This window comes from Panthera onca, chromosome F2 (genome assembly GCF_046562875.1).
Source record: "Panthera onca isolate mPanOnc1 chromosome F2, mPanOnc1 haplotype 2, whole genome shotgun sequence".
In the NCBI taxonomy this organism is placed as follows: domain Eukaryota; kingdom Metazoa; phylum Chordata; class Mammalia; order Carnivora; family Felidae; genus Panthera; species Panthera onca.
In genome coordinates, this window is record NC_138356.1 from 49,804,133 (window position 1) to 49,824,025 (window position 19,893).

Consider the following 19,893-nt stretch of genomic DNA (forward strand, 5'->3'; position numbering starts at 1 on the left):
TTGTTTTGTTTTTATTTTGTTTTTCCTAGACAATGGAGTCAAGGAGATAGAACCTTATGAAGGTCTGTACATAAAGGAGGGTTTGTTTTATGCTGACAGCCTTTTTGGGGGGCTACGGAAGCAAAAATAAACCCAACTGCAATTGATGTCCCTCCATTGTAAAGACTTTTATTTACAGTAAAATGGTTTTGTTTTGTGATTTTTGGTAAAGCACTCAATTTTTGATTCACTTGGAAATTATGCCAGGGAGTTAAATTTCTTTGAGTCATTGAAGTAAGAGTGCAAAGAGTTGAACTTTTCTTAAGTGAAATGTTCTGTTGCACATCTTTTCTTAAGATAAAATGTTTTTTTTTAATTTTTTTCATCTGCCTTTCAACCAGAATTCTGTTTAATGCAAGACCTTAAGCAAAGATATCAATTGCAGTCTGTGTTTATGTTACTGAAGATGTACACCTAGTCTAGTTCCTCTTATCATCAGATATTTCATTTTGTATTTATGATGATCTTTTAATTATTAAATTTGTCTTTCTAGAAAAGAAAGTTGTTGAATTAGACAGTGGTTGTGGTTTGTATTCCCTACATCACCTTTCATGTTGTACCAAGACTGCTTACAGTATATCAAAGTTAAATATGTGCAGTTTTATTATCAATAGTACGTTATGACTCAAGAGAAAATATTGAGTCATGATCTATGGAGTGTCATACATTCACTAAGATAATAACAATTCCTCTGCCAATGATAGAATTCTAAAATTAACTTTGTAAATTTAAGGAATTGTTCACTTTTATTTACTTACGAATTTCCAGCACGTAGAATAATGCCTGGCACATTGTAGGTCCTCGACAAATATTTGTTGAATGAATGCATGAAATATTGTTTAACAATTGAAAAGTTCCTTCACATAGTGCATTATGTATCACTAAAATAATCTTGCCATTCTATAGATGTTTGTATTAAAATGTATATTGCTATCACCTCTTTGTAACAAAATTTTAAGTGCACTACCTTTGGGCAGGGATATTTTATTGCTTTATATATATATATATATATATATATATATATATATATATATATATAAAACTTGGAACAAGTTGTGTTCTTGTTAGTTGTTGAATGATTTATCGACTTCTATATTGAGGTTCTTCCTATGCTATGTACAATGATTTTAAACAACTCCATGCTGTTGTGACTAGTGCTAATGTGCTGCCTGATAAGGAGATTATAGCAGCCCTTCTATAATTCTCAATTATTCGCATTATAATGGGTGTATATAATTTTAAAAGTACTTTCCAAAAGGAAAGTTCTGTAGAACATATGAAATTTTTTATCTCCCCAGGATTTTTAAAGATAGAGTTTTGACCTCATTTGTTGGCATATGAAGTCACAACTTTTTAAAATTCACTTTTAATATCTTTTATAGCCATAGTCTATTGAGATATGAGTAGTTCCATTCTTTGTAATAATAAATCTACCCGAAAGCCAACATAGAGCTGATAATGAAAGTCAGGGTTGAAGAAGTTTTTAATGGGCTTATCAACAAACATTCTATATACCATCTAGTTTCTGCCTTGTAGAGTCTATTCAAACCATGGTTTTCCTTTAATGTCCCTTTAATTGTAATTCTTTTTTCTTTTTTATAAGTAAAAGAAAGGGGAGCCTAAACCACCCTTGTTATTTCCACTATGAGACAAAAGGACTTGTTTTTCAGTTTTTTGTTTGTTTTGTTTTGCTTGAAGGTATGGATGGTTTTAACAATGTTTTTGTAAATGTTGATATGAACACTTAAGTAGATACATAATTGTGTAATTTTCTTTAGCTTTAAAGGAGATATAAAATATCTCTTTTAGAAGTTTCGACTTCCCACTGATGTTAACGGTACATGAGCCAAACTAGGCTATCAATAGGTGGTCTAAATCAAATTATGTCTAGATTATCACTTAAAAGTTATCAGAAGATAATTTAATGGCATTATTTCAAAATCACAGTAATGACACATTTATTTATCTAATCCTGTTCAACAGCTAAAAAATGATCAACTCCTAGTTTAATTCCTTTTGATTTGGGTTATATTTTCGTCTATTAATGAAATTAATTTAAAACTTTATAGATGTTGGTTTTCATGATGGTACATTATTAGTTACCTTCTCCTTGTTTGAGAACCAGAGTAAACAGGAGCAATATAAGAAAAGTACAATGTACTAAACAACTGTTAAGGTATCATTATTTTTTAAAATTTTCTCCAGACCTTGATGTACTGGCATTTTGTAAAAGTAAAAAAGAGTTTATGTATCATTTTTTGGTTCTGTAACATAAAAGGTGCATAATATTATTTTTCTAAGAATATATCAAGTTTATAGACAAAGTATTTTGACTACTTTACACAGTTATCACATACCACAAATATTTTAGGGGCCACAATTACTCTTTTACAAATCAAAGTCAACATAAAAGAAGACAATATGATAATTTATTAATAAAATACTTATTTACTTACATAACATGTCAGAAACTTATTAAATAATCTCTTAGTCTCCTTATCGTCACTCACTATATCATGAATAATTTGACATTTGTGTCACTGAGAGTAACAAATATATACATCTGGTCTTATTTTTTTCTTTACTTCTGCAAATACAGAAGTTAATGAAGAAACGGGGCATAAGGAAGAGCAGTGGGGAGAAAAGCAGGGTGAAGAGGTCAAGGCAGGTCTGTCTGTGTGTCTAAAATAAATAACTGAATGTTTGGGAAGTATGACTTTTATAAATACTTTTATATGACTTTTATAAATAAGTATGACTTTTATAAATATGTCATACTTTTGGGAAGTATGACATTTATAAATGCGCAATAAAGAATAGATTGTTTTTCAGCACTAATTTTTAAATAAATTGTCTAATTTTATTGATGGAGAAATATTACATAAGCTATCTAGATAACTTATCAGAATATTTGGTTTATCCATTGGAACATGTTCCTTAATGTTAAAATCAAACTAAAATTGTAGACAATGCGTCTGACCAAATTTATACTTATCCTTTACCCCAACTCTGTATTCAATTCATCTGTTTATTAAAAACTGTTTGAGTATCTACTGTGGGTTACACTGAGTAGAACTATATTGCAATCCTAGCCTCCTCTCTATAAAAATTTTGGTTTTGTAGAGGCAAATTGTAAGTAAATATAGAGCAGAATATAAATTCCATTAAAGCTTTTAGAGGCTACCTCTATTTTCTTCATCATTTTTTCCTAAAATAAAAATTTACCGTACATTCCAGTTTTCATCCCAGCTCAATATTGCTCTAATGTTTATTGACAATCATAATTTCTTCCCAAAGAGTCCTCCTTCTAAGTGGTGTGGAAAGAGCCTTCATTGTGTTTTTTTTAAGTCCCTATTACATTTATATACCATAATATCTCTTTCCCTATATTAGACACTCAGTATTGACATTTGTGATGTGTGTGAATATACTTTCTTAAATTAAATAAACATAAATATTCTAGTACAATCCTATTCTATTGAAATGTGTGGCATTAAAGTCAGAAGTTTGGCTTCGTTGGGCATGTTAAGATTCTGAGGAAAAAAAAGTGATGGTCATGTTATTTGCCACTTTCTTTGTCAGAATGTTCCTGAAAGGATTTAAAACTTAAAATGTTACATAATCAGTAAATACATGTATATACTTCTTTTTTCAAATTATCACTCTTTTTCTTTGAAACACTGAATTGAATCCTAATCTTTTCTTAGCTGTCAGTTAAAATTTTTTTTTTACTTTCTTTGAACAATAACTTTAGACCTAATTTTACCCTGTTTAACTCATCACTTTTTATTCATGAACAGTATAGTCTCCTTTATATGCCTTATGTTCTCTCCTTTCTCATTGTGTGAAAGCAATTTCCTTATGTCATCGATGCATTCTGTCAGTATATATAGTATAAGACACAAGACCTCTTAAACTGTAGTTGCTGATTGTCATTAACTATTTTCAATGTCGAAAGACGAGAAGAATCATCAGAGTGCATCTGATCATGAAAACAAAGGCAAGTGTAGCTGCATATTTATAAAAATGTATAACTATCTCTGTTCTGAATAGCTAATATTTTAACGACTAGAATGTCACACATCTTCCATTTTCCTGCAGTGCTATAGGAATAACCTGTTTGGAGCATACCATAAAAGTGAACTTCATTTTAATTTACGTGTGCAATTAATGTTTTCCTATTTGCCCATTCCTATATATCTCATATCAGTCCATATGAACACTGAAATGCTTTCACACTGTTTATGAATTGGCTTCCACAGGAAAGTCATTTTGTTGGATGTCATTAGTTTGGGGGCTTCAGTGGTAGTTAATATCATTTTTATTTATTTTTCACTTCCTTAAGATAAAGCCTATTTGTTGGACCAGTTTGTTACCTATGCTTTATTCTCAAAACTAACTTAGTGAATTATGTCAATTATTAAATTAGCATAAAACCACAACTACAATCTTCTAATTTAGTATAAAATTACTCCTTATTCCTCATTTTATTTTTGTTCCTACTACTTTTATCATAGGATGGGAAGGATATACTTTACTTTTGTGTTCATTAATGTGAGGTGTCATGTTTAATGCATGAATTTGTTTCCCTAGTGTGTGATTTCATCTTTTGTGGTGTGCTTAGTTTTTATTTGGGTTGTTAGTGACCTTAATTACTAACCGCTATTGTCTGTTTTCAATGTTAAAAAGACAATGAGGGAGAAACACCAAGCTCATCTAATAATGGGAAAAAAGGCAAGTCTAATATGAACTTAATAGTGCCTTTCTCTATATTAGACACTCAGTATTGACATTTGTGGTGTGTGTGAATATGCTTTCTTAAATTAAATAAACATAAATATCCTAGTACAATCCTATTCTATTGAAATGTGTGGCATTAAAGCCAGAGGTTTGTCTTTGTTGGTCTTGTTAAGATTCTGAGGAAAAAAGTGATGGTCATGTTTTCATGCAAAAAACACAACAAAGATATTTTCTAATCCAGAAATTGTTTTAAAACTGAACGATTTAAAAAATATTTTAAAGCAAAATTTTAAAGTAGAAAATGACATGAACTTAATTGTGAGTTCAACAATATTAAATGAACATATATAATATTTGTAGTTCACAGTTTTATACACATGCATTAATATATTGCCTGGGTGAGTAAAAAGATGATCAATTTCAGTACTTAGATTTAGTTTCCTTGTAATTATTGGTGACTTAATTTTTTAACCCAGCACAACTAACTTCTGTCAGGAAAAGTAGGACTATATATGTGTTGTAGTAATTGCTAATCAAATATAACTACATGTATTGACTGAGAATGTCGGCATTTTAAGACGGTTATAAAAAAAATCGTTGTTCTAAAATTTCTCTATATCATTACAATTTGCCCTTGTTATGGGCCAAATTAAGAAATTAATAGCTTTTGTGTCAGTAATTTTTAGTTACAATGTCTTTTAGTCTTGGATTCTTTCTGTCCTGTCTTTGTCTGTTATGAGTACTGTCTACAGTGTTGGGTGTGATATTTAATTAGCGTTAAGATAATTTAATAATGTTTCTTACTGTGGAGTGTCATTTATTTACACCCCTCTCAGCATATAATTCTTAAAATGTGCTAAGATAGGTAAAAAAAAAAGAGAGAAAATAACATAGCAAAATAAATAAAATGAAATCAAGTATTATCAAATATTAACATTCTCCATAAAACAATAAAAATTTAAATAAGCCCTCAATGTGCATTTACATATTTGTCATTTTTATCTATTTCTTAACCTCTATGATCTTTGCTTAGCACCTACGAAAGGATATGTTCATATGAACTGAAATTTATGTCACTGATCCGAAAGAGTAAATATATCTTCTTAAATGTCAGGGTGCAACAATTTTAAGAACATTTAATGCCATTTTGTATTTAAGCACATTTAAATAAAGGTATCAAAAGAACAAGGACTTCACAGGAGGTAACCAATGTAAATACTTGAACTGAGGAAGTACTTTCAGCAGGTTTTTTGGCTTCCTGACCTCTAGTTGACCCTGAATACCGCTATTATCTTTTACTTCTAAACTGTTCTCCATTCTTGTTATTCCTTTGATATTGCATGTAAAAGTTCTACTGACAATGAGAATGGGGACCTCAGTCACTCCCACTCATGATTAATGTATTTTTATCATTTATATAAAAATCATCTTTACTACAAAACGTCACTATGTTATGTAGATCAATCCTACATATGATATAGTTGGACCTAGAAAGAAGTTCACGTATAAAATTTGAAAGATGAGAACTCTATATATTTTGCATATACTACCTCATGTTTTTATTTAGTGTAATATTTTGATGACCTACTTATAATAAAGTTCTGGGTATCTAATTTTTCCCTTTGCTCTTTGCTTTTGGGAGAGACAAATGTACTGTTTTAAATCTCATAGTAAAAGTCCATGAGTAAGATTAAGGTGGGAGGTTGTTTTTAAATTGGTTAAAAGCATATTTATGGATTAGAGAAACTTCCAGAGGTTAAAAAGATGTTCCTGTGTTCCTTCTACTTACATATTGACTTAAAAAAAAGGGGGGGGGGCGCCTGGGTAGCTCAGTCGGTTAAGCGTCTGACTCTTGGTTTCACCTCAGGTCATAACCTCACAGTTCATGGGTTCAAGCCCCATATCGGGCTCCATGCTGACAGTGCGGAGCCTGCTCGGGATTGTGTCTGTCCCTCTCCCTCTACCCTCCCCCCTCCCCAACCAAAAGTAAACAAATAAATTTAAAAAAAAAAGTAAAAAAAAAAAAAAAAAGGTAACCATGAATTCCAGCTGTAACCATGTGTTAAAAATGGCCAAGCATTGAATTGAATGATGGATTTATCACCATCCTCTCTTCTGGTTTAAAATGCAAAGAGAGGAAATAATAAAGATAGCTTTATTCTACATCTTGCTATGAAGTGCCCACATTTGATTTTGGAATAGACATAGTGTATGCTCCCCTTCAGTTAGTAAGATATGTGATCAGTCAGCCAAAATGTCTCCATTAACCCTGTATTAACATTAGATTCTTTAGTACTTGGAATCCGTTTCTGAGTTCTCAAATGACACTCTACCTAAGCCAATCCCTTTTGATACATTGGCTCTTCATACCCCTAACGAGCTAAAATGCGACTAGACTATCCTTATCCCATAGTATAGCACTATAAATTAAGACTCAAAGAACAGCATAATTGGTGAGTTTCTAACTAATTATAATTTATTTATTTATTAATTCATTATTTCTACAAATAATTTTGGGGTACCTATGATGTTCCAGTCTCTGTTCTGGGTGCTGGAGATATACTAGTGTGCATGTCAAACAAGCTCCCTGCCTTCATAATCCTTACATTTATTGGAGGAAGCAAATGATAAATAAAAGAACATATAATATTGTTTCACATACTGACAAGTACAAACAGGAAAATTCAGTGAGGATAATGGATTAGATAGTATTCAAGAAAGTAGAGTAAATAATTCTTGATAATGCATTCTGAGAAGTATTCCCATCTAAGTAATATTTGAGCAGAAACCTCAATCAAGTGACAGAATTACCCCCTTGAGGGCCAGGGAAGGAAGAGTGCTCTTGGCAGAGGCAACAGCAAGAAGGAGGACTCTGATATGGGAGCCAGCTTGACTTACTCGAGAGAAAGTGAAGAGGTCAGTTGGGTACCACAGAGTGAGCAAGCTGAATAGTAGTAGGTGTGGTCAGAAGGGACTGGGGCAGGTGACTCATATTATCTATCAGTCAGTGTTAGGATTTTTTTATTTTTACTCAGTGAAATGGGAAGATTTTCATTCAAGTGACACAACACCATTTCTTTTTGAAATAACATCAATTTAATTGGCATGTTGAGCCTAACCTGAAAGAATGGAGATTAGAAACAGGGAGGCTTTTGCAATAACCTGGCAAAGAGGTGATGGTGGCTTAGATGGCTAGTGACAGGAGGAGTTGGACTCTGGGTAGATATTAAAGATAGAGCCTTAACGGATAAAGGGGAAAACTTGAGAAGAATCATTCGGTGGGCTCAAGTGCTGAGTTTTGGATATAAGTCAGAGATCCCCTTAGACATCTAAGATAAGATGCCAAATAGGTGGCTTAAAACATGGTCTGGACTTCAGGTTAGAGATTTGGACTGTTGGGGAGTTAATCTCATAATAAGAGAGATTTAGGAATGCAAGGCTGAGATCACCGAGAGAACAAGCATGGAAGAGGTTTAGGGACTATGACCTGAACTGCTCTCATATTTAGAAGTTGACAAGATGAGGTAGCAGGGTATTGAGAAATAGGAGGGGAACCATGGAGTGTAGAGTCTCTGAGTACAAGTGAAGAATGTACTTGAAGTGGGAGAGAACTGTTGAGCATGAAACCATAGATTTAGCAGGTAGGAAGTCATGCTAACCTTCATTACTAATAGCTTTGTTGGAGACATAGGCAGTAGAAGGCTGAGTAGAATGGATTTAAAAGACGAGAGAAAGAGAGATGGTGAATATAATGCCTTTGAAAGAGTTTGGCTGTAAAGAGAAGAAAATCAATAAAAATCTGTAACAGAGGGAAGAGATCATAGAAACAGAATACATGCAGGATATGTGGGAAGCTGTGTGCGTGCGCGTGTGTGTGTGTGTGTGTGTGTGTGTGTGTTTTCTAAATCAAGATCTGCCAGTTTGCTTTGTAGAGTCATGTGGCCCCAGCCATCTGCCTATAGTTTACCAGGGTAATTATCGGTATTCTGTGGCTTTACTCCTAGATTTAGAATGAAGACTTTTAGATTTACAAGGAACCTTATAAATCTTTTCCTAAAACTGCTTTCCTTTGTTAATAAAGGAGCAGAATTCTAGAGGATAATCAGCTTTGTTCAACCCACATGGTAACACATCTCTAGTCTTGACTCCCAATGTAAGCATTTCTATACTGTGCCTCTTCAGATAAGTGACAGTCTCCTTGCATGGGTTTCAACCATTTATTTTCTTTTAACTATTAGCTAATGGTTTAGTTCATTTCAACCAATACGTGCTATTTTCAGTATATGGCACTAGTTGGTTATTGAGAATGCAGTAACGGATTCCTGCTTTGGGGAGGTCCCAAGTTAAAACAATAATAATATATAATAAGAATAACAAAACGGGGCTGGTAAAATTATTTTATAGCATGTCACTTACATAGTGTCTTAAAGATTGTGATATATAGGTATAAAGAAGAGGTAAGTTTTGAGGGGTTCTGGGTAGGTTTTCAGCCTAAGATATTTCTTCCACTGCTTGTCATAGTTTATATTCTGCTCATCTCTGATGGCTTAATTATTTTAATAATAAAAAGCTTTTAGGCTTTCCAGAACACTGAAATCTAAATGTTCCTGAGGAGACGGACCTGAGCTATTCTCACATACAGATCTTCATAGGCAGAAAGTTAGAGCCTATGAGTGGGGAAAGGCAGGTATAGGGAAAGGGGTACTGTAACATGTGGTAGAGTACTAGGTACCTTAGAAGAGTCATAATGACGAATTCTGCCTTGAACTACCCCTACTCTACTCGTCTACTCTAAATAACGTTGCTTGCTTTGTAGCCGTGCTATATATTTACTTTCTTTGAAAACAATTATGTCTTTATTTTATTTTGAGAGAGAGACAGAGTGCAAATGGGGGGAGGGCAGAGAGAGAGGAAGACACAGAATGTGAAGCAGGCTCTAGGCTCTGAGCTGTCAGTACAGAGCCTGACATGGGGCTCGAACTCACGGACTGTGAGATCGTACCTGAACTGAAGTTGGACGCTTAACTGCCTGAGCCACCCAGGCACCCCTATAAATTTACTTTCTTAAATAATTTGGTATATTTAAATTGCTCAGAACAATACTGGTCACATGATAAGTACCGTGTAAGTGTTAGCTGTTATTACTAATGTTTCTTAGTGATGTCGTGCTCTGATTTTGCATTTTTAGCACACAGTCTGAAAACTTTCAATTTAAAGTAAAAACACCTGGTTATAAAAGTAAAACTGAGCCACTTATTCAATAGATACTGTTTAGTAGTTTTCAGGAAATTATTAATCCTGATACTGTTTTTGATCACATAGCTTGCATAAGACACAATACCACAGGGAATAAGTAAGGCTAGATTACAGCATTAGTTATTGCATAACATGCTAATACATTTGTACATGTTTTAATCCATGTGTAAAAATCAATATGCAAATACTTAGAATACTTTGCTCTAAGTCAGAGAACTATTGAAATCACTAGTGCTTTTCAGGTTCTGTAGTGTTTAGAGGACTCCACTGGAAGTCAATACTTGGCTCTTAAGCTCATTTCTACTGGTAGGCCTATGACCTCCGGTAAGGCTTTTAATTTCTCTGCACCTCAGTTTCCTCTTCTGTAAAATAAAGTATTCTGTAAGAATTTTCTAAAGAAACGAAGTGTTTTTGGAGATGTAGCTAATACGATCTAAAGTCTCAAATGGTTTTGCTTCCAATTTATTGTCTATGTTTTTACTGTTATTTGTTAATTTCGTTTGGTTTGGAAACTTAACAGATATAACCTCTAACTGACTATTTAGTGAGTCACTCACTATCAGGTTTATAGACTAAGCCCTACCATGCTACCTATCAAAAAGTCACATCCCTAAACATATAAAAGGAAAAATATTTTGTCCTTTGAGCCTCAATGTATAGTCATCTACTTTATTTCAAATATAGATAACCTTGCAATGAGAAAGAAAGGAAGGAAAGGAGGAAGAAGAGAGGGGAAAAAAAAGTTTACAAAGGAACCAAAATTAATAAAGTATTTTTGACAGTTTCTGTAAAAGATACTTGCTTCTACAAGTATTTAGGGGCGCCTGGGTGGCTCAGGAGGTTAAGCATCTGACTCTTGATTTCGGCACAGGTCGTGATCTCACAGTTTGTGAATTCAAGCCCCACATCGGGCTCTGTGCTGACAGTGCAGAGCCTGCTTGGGATTCTCTCTCTCTCTCTCTCTCTCTCTCTTTCCCTCCCCTCTCCTGCTCTTTCTCTCTTTCTCTCTCAAAATAAACAATAAAAAAATAAAATAAAATACAAGCATTCTAGAAATTGGAGAGCATTTAGAGTATGGGCTGACTGTGTTTTGCTGCCTCTCTGTATTATGAATGATTCTTGGGCAAGGAGAGTACTGTACCCATGTCTTAATTTCCAAATTTGAATTATATCTAGATAGGAATGGATTTTATATTTCCTAAATATAACATTCGTTGCCAACTAAGGCCAACAACCATTTGACCAAAATTTATATGGAGAAATTCAGGAATATCATAAAACAGCAAGGCATGTATCATATATTTTTGAGCATTCAATCACATCTGTATTATGGAATAGTAAGTCAGTGATGATGAACAGGATGGCTCGAAAGAAAAGAGACAGGACCAATGACTGTTTTAAAAGCGTATTTCAGTAGTCTGCTGTGATGGTCTGAACTATATCAGAGACCACAGTAAAGATGAATAAATGCATTTAAAAATTTCCCTCCTCATTCAGTTCCACAAGCCTAAGTGAATCAGTTGTAGAAGTTAAAAGTACTTCCAGATAAATATTCTAAAATTTCTTTTCCTAGTCTTTCCTTCTTGGAGGCCATTTCTCCTTATTTTACTTTTCTTTCCCTTTTTTAAAAATTGTTTTTAATGTTTACTTTTTTTTTGAGAGAAAGAGAGCACAAGCAGGGGAGGGGCAGAGAGGGAAGGGGGACACAGAATCTGAAGCAGGCTCCAATATCCAAGCTGTCAGCACAGAGCCCAACATGGGGCCAGAACTCATGAACCTCAAGATCATGACCTGAGCCGAAGTGGGACGCTCAACCGACTGAGCCACCCAGGTGCCCCGTACTTTTCTTTCCCTTTTGCTCATTTTATTCTCTACTCCCAAAGACTCAATTGACTAATAACATTTAGTGAAAAACTCCCTTCTGCCTCATACCTTTCTGCATACTTCAGCCATTGTTCAAGCCATACCACCACTGACTTTCTAAACATAATCCTAAAGCCATCTTCTGTTTGTTGTTGAAAACAATATAATCTTAGGAACATGATATTGGACTAGAGAACGAGCACATATTTTGGACCTTGGCTCAGGGCCTGCCTTTACTATGTACCAACTGTGTGACTTTAGGCCCTTAACCTGAGTTAGTTCATCTGAGAAAAGGAAATCTTAGCATATTTCTTTTATTCCCACTGTGTTACTTTGAGAATCAGATGAGGTAATGGATGTGGGATGGTTCATACAGTAGATAACTATTCAGCTCTTTGTTTTCTTACCTCTAGAAACCAACCGCGTGATAGAAGCTCCTTTTTGTCTTTTATAGCATTAAATACAATGCTGTATGTGGGAGCACATTGAAACATACAGGATTATATAAATGCAGTCTTATTAATGTAAGAATCTGTGCTCTTTAAACTGTAGTATTTGTAAGATTGGCTGCCTAGTGTGATGAAAACTAGCTGGAATACAGTTATTTTGAAGACATGTGGGTTTCTTAAATGTCACTTAAAAACACACTTCATAGTTAAGTCTTCATGAGTAAAATCATTCTTTACATTATCTAACATTGGTTAAAGATGTCTTTAAGCTTTCCCATCTACAAATTAAATTCACAACTGAATATCTACTCAATTCAGTTTTAAAATACTCAGAGTACTAGTAAAAAAAAAAAAAATATATATATATATAGATATAGATATATATATCTATATCTATATATATCTATATATATCTATATATATCCCTGCAGAACAAACTTTTTGTCTGTACTTGAATGGATTCTTTCAAAGTGATACTTGCCAATTAAATTACATGATACATCTTTGATTTTTTTTACTTTTTACCTTTGGGTACTGGGTATACAGTATCATGGATTGCACTTTTTACTTAAATTTCATTTTAAGTTTCATGATTATTTAACATTAAGGAGATTATTTTATTTTTTAAATTACCACAATAGTCCTTTAACAGAAAAGACTGTCTTTAAGATGTTGCATCAGTGATATTTTTGCTATTTTTATTTAATATATCTAAAACAATTTTCAAACAATTTGAAGATTTTCCTGATACAAAACTAGTTTGCTTTCAATTACTGTAAATATTTCATTTTAATGATGTGACCTGTAGTTCAAAAAGGGCTTAAATATGGCTACCTTTTAGCACTGGCTTTTGGGTAATGAATGAATTAATGAGTCAGTAGTCACTTCTGTTCTTTTTGTGACTTTAATTATGTTTTAAAATAGACATTTGAGTTTCAACAAGCATTTAATAATAGTCACATTTAGAACTTTTGGAAAATCTTCTAAACTCTCGGTGTCCTACTTTCATCTCTGGTTTAGGTACTCTTCCATAAAATCTGCCTCATCAATCTAGAATAATAAGAAGCAAGAGCAACCCTGTATTTTCAGAGATGAAAATAACCTTTCAAATTTTCAAGACCAGCTTTCTCACTTCAAATATAACATCTAGGAGACCAAAGAGACTATGAAACTTGCCTAAGGTTATACACATAGTTAATAGTAGAAATGTTCCTAGAAACCACCATGGGTCTCAGTCTGGTAACATATCTATTACATTTTTTTGTCAACTGTTGATAGCCTTGATAGCCTAAGTCATCTTTCATTGTTACACTGGCTGACATTTATAAATTGATGGTTATGGAACTTCTTTTGTTATTGACGTGTAATAAATTTTCAACAAATACTGGCTAATTTCACTCTGCCAACACAAGACAAATGACTTTAAACAATTTCTCTTCATCTAAAATGTTTGTCAACTCAAAGAAAATGTTTAAAATTAAACATGTCATGTGTTAAGGTGTTTTTTTTTTTTTTTATTCCACCCTTCAGAATATGCTTCCTGCCAATTTACAGATAGGCTGTACCATTTTCAAAACAAGCCCTTTCAACCTCTACATACATACTCAATCTTACTTCAAAAGTAGCATGTCTTCTATTTTGTAACATTACAAACTATCAAGTGGTGAAAGGTGTAACAATTCTAAAATGACAAATGTTTAGGGTTTTAGCAATTGTGATTTTAGAAACAAGTCTGTAATGCTTGTTAAATCTTTCATATCATGTAGGTGGGTAACCAAATGCAAGGAATACTTTGTTACTAATGAACTTGTTATTTTCTGCAAAATGAGGGAATTGGTCTCTTGATTTTGGATATTACACATTAATTTGGATTAAGGGGCAGATGATTCCTTTATTCTTATCGCTTAACTAGAGCATTGGAAGTTATTAGAAAATTTGTCTGTTCTTTAAATGTTTTAAAATTTTTCTTTCCACTAGCAGTTGATTGAAATGTAGCATCTCTATCTAGCTTGTTTACCATTTCAGAATCCTATATTGCATCTTTAGCAGATTATTTACCAATTGGAAAATCAGGGTATCGATGATACACCTCAGTGTTACTTTAATACTCCCAAATCAAGGAGTTTGTTTCTTCACAGGAGCCGGTTCATGTGGGACCAGAATAAAGTGACTTAGTATTAATAACATTTATTTCAGGTTTAGGAACTGAAAAACCCTTATAATTGATGCAGTTGATTCTAGCAGATATGCTAGAGATGGCCTATTTTCCCATCTTTGACAGTGATTTCATCTTCCTAGCTATGTTTTGCTTAGGTCAGTATTTTAAGATGTTAGTATTCCATAATTTATGGCCAAAGGAGGATAAGGCACCAGATGATTTTGTATGGCATGGTGAAACCTCAGGGGATTACAACTATACGTCAATAGTAACCAGCTACTCATAAGGTAGCTTTAAAAATGTGAATAAAAAACAGGCAAGTGTATGCATAAGTGCTTATGAATGCTACTGAGATTAAGATTAAATGGTGGTCAGTGAGTCTTTTGGTACATGACTTACAAGGCCCTACATGAACTGCACTCCCCCACTTCCCATTTTATTACCTTTTTAACCTCATCTTCTAGTATTTTCCCCTTCATTCACTCTGTGCCAGCCACAGAGACGTCCATGCTTTTCTAGAACATGTCAGACAGGCTCTTACCTCGGGACTTTTGCTTGTGCTGTTCTACCGATTGTAATGCCTTCTCCCCAAATAACTGTATGGTTTACTCCCTTACTTCCTTCCTTAAGTTCTTTACTCAAAACTTGCCTTCATGACTACCTTATTCAAGCTTCCATCACACCCTGGCCATTTTTTTTTCTCTTACCCACTTCATGTTTGTCTTTTGAGCCCTTACACATTTCTAAGTCATAAACCATTTTACTTGTTTATCTTGTTTAATCTATTTCTCCTACTAGAATATAAACTTTATGAGAGCATGGATTTTTGCCTTTTTTTGTTTATGGTTATATTCCCAGTGCCTAGACGTGCCTGGATTATAATAGGTGCTGAATATATATTTGTTGAATGAAAAATATTACATAATACTACAAATAATTCTGAATAATCTTAGATAAGCCAGGTAACTCATATTCAATGACACCAAACTGTTAGTAGTTTCCATTGAAATAATATCCTCATTGCACATAAATTTTTCTGTGGTTTAATGAAAGTACTGAATAAGGTAGCAAAATAACTAGTAATTTTATCTTATCATATATTAAAATGTATTTGTAGATTTTCTCTTGATATCTTTTGAGGTCTCTGCATTTTAATTCCATATAAACATTTTATTTCACCATAATAACACAATGGTTAGCAAAACATTTATTTCTAAAAGAAATTAACGTTATTTAATATCAGCCAAGGAAAAAAAAACTTTGTTTGCCAAACCATTTTAATTATAGTTTTTTTTATATTTTGGCCCCGATCGATTTTTATTGAAAATATGTTTTGGAATTTACTGGAATAAATTTTGGTGCTCTGGATTTTGAAATCAAAAAAAAAATTCAAATGTCACATTCCTGTATCTAAAACATCGACTACGTATTACTAAGAGTTTATGGAAAAGCATAGGGGGAGAAGTCTAAAAAATAATTATATTCCTGAAGTATTTTTAGGCTCTTTTTGCACACATTCTCTATACTTCCGACAAGGTCTGATTATTGTTTTTTGATTTATACTAGAAGTCACATGGGAAGACCAGAAAAAGGTGAATGGTACAATAAGCGATGACAAATCATTGCCGAAAAAGAAGCACCAATCTGAGTCAGGTTTGTCAGGGTTTGGAAAACCACTGAAAGCATGAGACTGTAAGCATTGCATTTCATGCTTTTTAAATATGTGTGTGCTTCTCGTACCTCCTTTTTCTCATTTTGGTGTGAACTTCATAGTGCGTAGAACCTATTTAATTAGAATGGTGAGCACTTTATTTCAAGATTTGTTTAGAAAATGAATTCTACATAGTTTGGAAAAAACAGATTTTTTGTCATCAAGATTATTTCTATAGGAGAAGAATTGACCAATTTAAACACAAATGGCCATTTATATATTTGGCTGTTTTGACCCAAATGGAAGTACCTTAATGGAAAGGTATCACAATATATAATTAAATATAATATATTTATTTATTAAATTTATTAAATTTAATATATAATTAAATATAATATATAATCAGATACAAATATACTTAATTAAATTACCTTAATAATGGAGAGGTATTATTTGCATCCTTAAAAAGTACTGTACAAAGCTCCAATGATACTGTCAAGACATTAAACCAGATACTGGCAATGACTTACTTACAACTTTTGCAGCTAAAAATATTGCTACAATAAGGAATGGTAGCGTATTGTGTGAATTCAGTAGTCTCTTCAGTCCATTATTTCTATGAATGAATTGAAATAAAGCGGTTTTATTTTCCTCTCTTTCTTTTCTTATTTGGAGAAGTATTATTAACTAAGTAGAAAACAAAAACTTGAACCAGGAGTAAAAGGCAGAGGTAATCAATAAACTGAATAATCAGTCCTAGTTTTAATCAGTAATTGGATGAGAGTACACGTTGAAAATTTCATTCAAAATTTTAGGATGTAAATGGCGTTTTTGATAGTGATATTGTCATTAAAATGACTGTGTCTATAGTAACAGTGTTAATGTATTTTTAAATGGTGACTTAGTTCATCTTAGGTCTCAAACATTTAGGCTTTAAACTATGTCAGTGTATAAATAAAACTAACTTATTTGTGAGTATTCACTGCTATTCTGTTGTATGCCAGGCATTGTGGTTGGCACTGAGTTATTGGCATAAACAACATGGATACAGCAATTGCCCTCATAGAGTTTATATTCTGGCAAAAATACATAAATGAAAAGTAATAATACTAATGATTAAGTTACCACAGTTGTGATAGTGCTGTTAAGGAGAATAGGTTGCTTCAAGAAAAAGTAGTATGTTACCTAAGTCCGGAAAGAAAGCCAAAATGGCTTAGTCTGTGAATTATCTTTTAGTAAAACACATACTGAAAATTTAGTAAAATAAACTGGAATTTACTTTAGGAATCTAAATATATTTATAAGTTGTAAGAAAAATATCTTTCTCTTTTTCAAATTTTCAATTAAGAATCACAGTTTATTTGGGTAGTAATTATCTTAATATACTTAATGGGATTCAAAGGTAAACAGTGTAAAATTAATGATTACTGTAAAACTCTTCCCTTGCTATATTATGTGATATGAGTTATCCTTGGTCATAAACTATTATTTATTTGTCTCCTTTGCCATCATGCTGATTACATAAATAGATTTGTGGCCCTATATATCTATGCAAATAAATTATGTTGAATATTAAAGTCATGAAGCAATGCAATGTTTAGCTAAAAAAATTTTTTTTAAAGCTCACAAACAGGGGCGCCTGGGTGGCGCAGTCGGTTAAGCGTCCGACTTCAGCCAGGTCACGATCTCGCGGTCCGTGAGTTCGAGCCCCGCGTCAGGCTCTGGGCTGATGGCTCAGAGCCTGGAGCCTGTTTCCGATTCTGTGTCTCCCTCTCTCTCTGCCCCTCCCCCGTTCATGCTCTGTCTCTCTCTGTCCCAAAAATAAATAAACGTTGAAAAAAAAAAATTAAAAAAAAAAAAAAAAAAGAAAAGAAAAAAAAAAAAAAGCTCACAAAATTTTTTAAATGCCCTCTAAATATTATTAATTTGTATATTCTCACATATAGCATATATTTTTTTTATCCCTTTAGTCCCCTAATTGAATATAAACTTCATGTGTAGTACAGGAAAATTAACGTCGTTAGAGTGCTTGCTTTGACGTCATGATAAAATGTTTATATAGAGTTATCTATTGTTGGCAATTGTGCATTTTCCTATTTACTGGGAAATTCAAACTGGTCCTGGAAATTCACACCCTACATGTCATGAGTAAGTATGTGGAATGCTAAGGCAGTAAGCACTGCTAAATGTTAGTGTCCTTAAATATTTTTGTTTGTTTCTATAAGTAAGGTAGGATATGTAAAGAATATTTTTCAATTATTGAAACTTTGAAGTGATGGCATGAGAGGAAAGTAGTGGGATATCAGGTGGGGCCAATTACATTTCAGTGACATGTTTTGAGCATGAGCTGTATGGAACGTATGTTTGGAGTCTTCCTTTATTTTATATTTAAATACATCTATGATGCTAATAATCTATTGATTGTACTCAGTGTTTAATACATCATTTTCATTCGGTAAAATCTAAGATACCATCTTCCATTAATTGTTAAAGATTCTTCATCAGAAGACTATTGTAGTAAACTTGTGGTATTAGAAAAATTTTGTAAAGACTTGAACCCAAATCTGAGATGCAAAGTCAGCTATGTATCAATAGCCTGTATTGTTATATTTTTTTGTTGCTGTTTTATGAAAGTCTGTGCAAGAATAATACCTGGAAATTTTTTCATTTTTAGGATGTATACTAACAATGTAAAAAAGTCATTTGCAATTTTTATTTTAAATCCAAGACTATAGAACCAGAGGAATACATGGCATTATGTAGGCTAGAAAATTAACCAATATTTGGATGAACTGTAAGTATTATGGATTAGTATCTTTTTTTTAAAGAAAAATCTTGACATCTCAAAAAACTAGACTGCCCTAAGGGGATTATCAGCCAAAGGGGTGATATATATTCAATATCTCTTACTTAATTGATAGTATAGATGAAGGTCCCTGGGAAACATAATGATATTTATTACATTAATATCTTAGTTATGAGCATAAAATATAAAAATCATACAAATGATTTTAAACTTCAGGTTTTATGGATAATGTTTAGTGTAAATCACCAACATCTTCCTTATGTAGAACGTGGATTAGATTTTGTTTAGGCCATAAAGTTAATAAAACATTCTTCACACAAGTCAGGATTTTTTGAGTATGGAAAATCTGTTGTTTATTTTTTCAATGAGCAATCTTATTCTAGACTAGAATACTGTGATCGATAATAATGCAGTATTATTAAACACTGAAAAACTTTCGTCTCTTTTCACTTTGTGAGTTATCTGTTCTTATAGTAATTGAAATGTATCTGAGAAAAGAGCATATTTTACATAAAATATTGTATCTCATATTTTATTTAAACTCATCTGACAAAAAACTTTGGTGGTAAAGCTAACTTTAGTTAGTCATACTGAATGAATGTTTTAGAACTGATATAGTTTCTCCAATTAAAGATCTTGGACTTAAATAGTTCAGAATGTATTTTGAGATAACAATTTTAAATGATTTCTGAAACATTTGATAATTAATTGATACTATTCATAAAAAGGTTACCTGCCTTGATTTGTTATTTTCTACGTGTAAAATATACTATATCTAGGAAAATTTTGAAATGACCTGGCTCCCTTTATTGTAATTACCCCAAAACCATGATGGTGCCACTTACTTTGCTGTTTCTTATCTGGAAAATAAGTCTGTGCTTCTCTGGGAAAGTAGAGGACAGTGAACTTCTTTGTTGGGTTACTGTTACAA

The 19,893-nt window shown here is 32.8% G+C and overlaps 1 protein-coding gene across 49 annotated transcripts in view; it reads left to right on the forward strand.

Moving 5' to 3' along the window:
* Positions 1-19,893, forward strand: part of RIMS2 (regulating synaptic membrane exocytosis 2) — a 602,465-nt gene that overhangs the window by 405,657 nt on the left and 176,915 nt on the right. For 20 of the 49 annotated variants that reach the window (XM_060611071.3, XM_060611073.3, XM_060611084.3 and 17 more), the window contains one exon: positions 30-62. The exons of the other annotated variants lie outside the window; for them this stretch is intronic. In XM_060611071.3, coding sequence (XP_060467054.2) covers positions 30-62 — 33 coding nt within the window. The remainder of the gene's footprint in view (positions 1-29; positions 63-19,893) is intronic. 49 annotated transcript variants of the gene reach the window in all.